The following is a 4,776-nucleotide window of genomic DNA, read 5'->3' on the forward strand; positions in this document are numbered from 1 at the left end:
TTCCCGCCCCGTTCCAAAAATCAGGTTAATATCGAAGGTCTCCGATGGAGACCGTATCAGATATCAAGCTGATAAGAACAGAGTTAAAATGCTTTTAATAATAAATTCCAAAGAGAGTACATGTATGGGGTATAAAGTAGTGGAATAAACATGAGATGTATGTACATGTGATTATGTACAGCGCGACATGGGCACATAGCCAGTAGTGTATAATACAGTAAGGATAAATGTCGCGACATGGGCTCATAGCCTGCTAGTTTTTACAAGGGTTTTAAGAGAACATATGACTTACACGACACAATAAGGATAGATGTCGCGACATGGGCTCATAGCCTGCCAGTATTACAAGGGTTTAAAGGTACATGTGACTTACGCGACAAGTCATTAAGTAGACGTGCGTGAATGGTAGGTGATCATGGATTCAGTCCGTGCGGTTGTAACTGTTGGAGTCGGAGGTGCCGAGGTGAGTCCCGCTGATCGTGGGGTCTTGTTCTGTGTTGGTCATGGTGGTCGGAGGTGTGCCGGTTGGTGGTGGTCCTTCGCCGATGATGTTGGCCACGAGCGTTGGTTGCTGGTCTTCGGTGGCTGGGAGCAGAACGTCCGTAGTTTAGGTGTTGAACATATATTTCCCTACTCCAGCGGATACAGTCGCTCACCATGAGTTTGGCCATGGTCTTGGAGTATTTTCTTCCTATGCCTAACCGCTGGAGGACGGCGATGTTCCCGGGATCATATGCGCCCAAAGAACCAACCACAAACGCATCGCAATAGGTGTCGTATCCCATGTTTCGGAAGTGCTGCGCCAGGGGTGTGTATTTTTCAATCTTCTTGTCCCTGGCGGAGTTGAAAGCGTTGTGTCCGTTCTCAAATGGGATAACAACATCGATGATGGTGGCTGTCTTAGCGTTGTCATTTATAGCCATCAGATCCGGCCTACAATTTCCTTCGAATCCTGGTATGCGCTGATTACACTTGATGGTGAGATCTTCGTCGTTTACGGCTCGGCGGAGTCTATTGAGGACTGCGTTGTGCCGTTCGGTGGCGAGATGAAGATTGCGTGCGCAGTGATTTATTACATGGGCCAGCGTCTCCTGCTGAAATCCACAGTGGCGACAATTGGCAGGAAGCTGTCCAAAGCGGCGGAGACCATGAAGGGGTACCACACTGAGTCGGGCTCTGTGGATAAATCGCCAATCGGCGAAGGATGTGTAGAGCCCACTGCGTATAAAGTGGTTGCTGGCAGGATGTTGCGCCGTGAGTTGGAACGCCTTTCCCTGGTCAGGCTTCCGTAGGAGGCGATTCAGGAGGACGTTTTTCGCCATGTTTGTGAGGATTTTGGTGACTGACTGTCTGGGGATGATGTTCCCTGTTGTAGTGATGGCGATGGTGTCGTCGAAGACGGTCCATGTGATGTCAAGATGTTTCCGCAGGCGTCTTGTGGCTGAACGTAGGCGTGACCATGAGGACGAGATGTCGGCTGGGTCGACGCCAAACTCGCCTTCCATAGACCCATTGAGGTACGTGCACAAGTCCTCGAGTGAAGGGTCACGGCGGATACGTTTCCGGACTACACTTTGGAGTGACTTGATGGCGATGGAGCGTACCTTGTGGTCTCTAGATGTGAATAGGTGGGTGCCATGGGTGATCTGGCAGATGTCTGCCAGGGTGCCGCAGGGGGTGATGTTGGCTCCCCCGTGATCGTATGGTAAGTGAATCACTTCGGCACTGGCACGTTGAGGGAGGTTCAACCATCTTTTGGCACAGTTTTTAATGTGCCTGTCCAAGGTGCGTAGCCGCTTCTTGGGGTTGGAACCGAGTAAAAGGTGGAAGGTAAGCTTGGGCAACAACATAGTATTAATGGCATGGATCTTTTGCCAAGGGGCAAGTTTTGACTCATCCAGCTGCCGGATGTCCTTCTCCAAGTTGCTGATGACGTCCTCGGGAGTGTGGTGTGTGGAGAATCCTGTTGGTATGCCCAAATAGTCGTAGCTTCCGCTAGCCGACAGAGGTGGAATGTTGGTGCCTTGTAGATTAAAGATTTCATTGCCTATGCCGTGTTGTTTCCCTTTGACAGAGAGGGATGCGCATTTACCTGCATTAAAGCGCAAGCCTGCCCAAGCTGCCCAGTTGGTGATACAGTCAAGTTGTTTTTGCAGGCCCTCGGCGGTCGGACTTATGAGCACCAGATCATCCGCGTAGGCCAAGATGTCAATTGGCTCGCCTTCTAATGGGTAACCAAGCTGGAGATGTTGAATGTTTCGAACCGCAGTTTCAATGACGATGTTGAATAACAGGGGGCTCAATGGGCACCCCTGTTTGACCCCTGAGTGGATAGGTATATCGTCGGTGTACCCATTACTGGTGCGGATACGAGTGGAGCAGTTCTGCAGAAGGCTGGTAATGATATCCGTGCTTTCCTCATGTAGCTTACACCACTGTAAGCATTGAGAGATGGTGTCGTGGGGCACGGAGCCAAAGGCGTTGCTAATGTCTAGCCACGCAATATGGCATGATCTGTGCTTCCTCCTGGCATCTTGAATTATTGTTTGAAGGAGGAAGTTATGATCAAGACAGCCTTCATGTTGCAGAAACCCCTTCTGGGCGCTAGAAAGAATGTTGTTGCTTTGGCACCAGAGTAGGAGCCTGTTGGCTAAGCAGGCTGAGAAGATCTTGCCGAGAGTGTTAGAGAGGGCAATGGGCCTCCAGTTACTAACACTGCGGACATCACCCTTCTTGTGCAGCAATATTGTGTTGGATCTCTGCCAGCTCGGTGGGATAAATGAGGTGCGGAGCACAGCGTTAAAGACGCTGCTGAGGATTATCCCTTTCGGGTCAACCCTGGCCCAGTGATGGTATCGGAGACCATCTGGGCCGGGGGCAGTGTTGTGACATCGCCGAATTCGAGTGGCCACCTCTTCAGGAGTGAAAGGGCTGGCAAGTGGGTTGTTGGAGTCGAGATCCGTGCATGGAGGAGTTGCGGAAGGTGCCGACGAGTGATGATGTGAGTTATGGGCGTATGAACGTTTGAAATGGGTATAGAGTTCTTGCCCGTCAATGTGGCAGTAGTTGGGCTGCCCTTTAGTGATGCAATCGATGGCCTTCTTTCTGTTAAGTCTGTACAGTCTCTGGATACGTCTAGCGTCAGATGGGATGGAGGAGTAGGAGGGGGTATGGTCCCTCGGTTGGATGGTAGTCTCAGAGACTGAGCAGATGTTTTGTGCTAAGCTGACGAGGTCCTCGACCATGGCCTCAAGCATATCACCATCCGTGGCAACCTCAAAGCGGTGCTTCCAGTTAAGGACCCAACTGGGGATGGCCGACGGGTCTGCGGTGGAAGGCAGAGAGGTGGAATGCTGGTTGGTGCTCATGGGTTGGATAGGAGGCTGGTCGGAGTTAGAGATATGGTGGGCAGGGCTATCAACTGTGCGAGAGTTGTAGCTACCTGAGGTGCCTGAGCGGCCCTGAGGCGGGCTGCGGTGGTGACCATCATCTCGGACGTCAGAGGGTTGGCGCCTCCTAGGCCTTCTGTTGACGGCTGGAGGTTGGCTGGCCATTGGCGAGATGGGTGGACTTACTCCACGAGCAGCGATTTCGCTGTAAAGGGGAGCAGTATCGTTGGTGTAGCCCAGACCGGGGTTGGAAGGCCGGGAAGTTGGGCTGTAGTAACCTGAACCCTGGGGTGGCTGGGCCCTGGGTAGGTGGTCACCACTGGGCGAATTGCCCGTACTCCGTGGTCCAGCGTTCGTCATAGCGGCAGGTGAGGTATACTGAGATCCCATGTTTGTGCGGTTGTCGATGGTATGCTGGATGGAACGGGTGACCCTTCTGGCAGGAGGAGAAGGGGGATCAAGCGTCGGTGATGACATAGCGGAAGAGCATGATGATTGGTTGGTGGGTGCGGTAGGTGGAGTGGTATTCTGGCTCCCAAGCGTCCTGTGGTGGCTATTCCTCCGCCTGACCCGGATCCGCCTGATGCGGCGGTCGGTAGGTGGTGGCTGTGGAGGGGAGCAGGCGTCGATACTAGATCGGCAAGCCTCTGCTCTCCGCTGGTGAGCTTTCAGGGATTTCAGTTTTTCCATCACCAGACCGCAGGCACGGCACTCAAAGTGCAGGACAGTGTCGTGCTCTCGCTTCAAGTGCCTAACCAGCCCAGCATGATCTATATATTCACGTGGGATTGGTAGGCATAATTGGCAATGATGTGGCGGTTGTAACGGCACCAAGATTGTGGTAGTTGGCATACTTGGCCAAATGTGTAGTAAGGAAGGGGGGGAAGAAAGAGTGCGGAAATGCCCCCTGGGGTGCAAGGCAACCAACCAAGGAGGGGCGGGAAGGGGAAGAAAGTGGCAGAAGGGGTGCTTACGCAAAGCACCGAAAGGTCACCAACAAGCGTTGGCGCCGATAGGACAGTGTTGCCGGTCAAGCAGCGAATACACGGTGCGTTTAAACCGTGCAGGCCGCTCTTCCGGCGGAAGTAAGAAGAGAGTAGGAAAGAAAAAGAGCGTTCGGTAACTTACCCTATGGCCGGGGAGCAGATGGCTCGGAGTCCGGGCGGCGACCTGAAAAGAGAGTAACCAGCGGATTAATGATTAATCAAGCTGATAAGAACAGATACTACACATTTGATCTTAGCCATAAGGCCGAGAAGCGATAAAAAACACATCAAAGGCGCCGACGGGCCAAGTCTGGAAACGTACAATACACGTGTGGTGTGTCCAGGTGACGTCGATCGGCAAATATCCGTTAATACACACGAAAGAACGTCAGGAAACGATA

General features: G+C 52.5%; 1 protein-coding gene and 2 pseudogenes across 1 annotated transcript; all 3 read right to left on the reverse strand.

Moving 5' to 3' along the window:
- LOC111617217 lies at nucleotides 1-118 on the reverse strand (annotated as a pseudogene; the record flags this gene model as incomplete).
- Nucleotides 119-413: 295 nt separating this feature from the next.
- LOC111617214 lies at nucleotides 414-4,241 on the reverse strand. The gene has a single exon (XM_023358544.1). The coding sequence runs from the start codon at nucleotides 4,239-4,241 to the stop codon at nucleotides 414-416; it is 3,828 nt and encodes a 1,275-aa protein (XP_023214312.1).
- A 209-nt stretch (nucleotides 4,242-4,450) lies between these two features.
- Nucleotides 4,451-4,652, reverse strand: LOC111617216 (annotated as a pseudogene).
- Between the last annotated feature and the right edge of the window lie 124 nt (nucleotides 4,653-4,776).

This window comes from Centruroides sculpturatus, unplaced genomic scaffold (genome assembly GCF_000671375.1).
Source record: "Centruroides sculpturatus isolate CEXI.00-Female unplaced genomic scaffold, Cexi_2.0 scaffold5185, whole genome shotgun sequence".
NCBI lineage: Eukaryota > Metazoa > Arthropoda > Arachnida > Scorpiones > Buthidae > Centruroides > Centruroides sculpturatus.

Excerpts from the sequence above, each read along its gene's own strand:
- LOC111617214 (XM_023358544.1), bottom strand. The coding sequence starts at position 4,241 with ATGCCAACTACCACAATCTTGGTGCCGTTACAACCGCCACATCATTGC.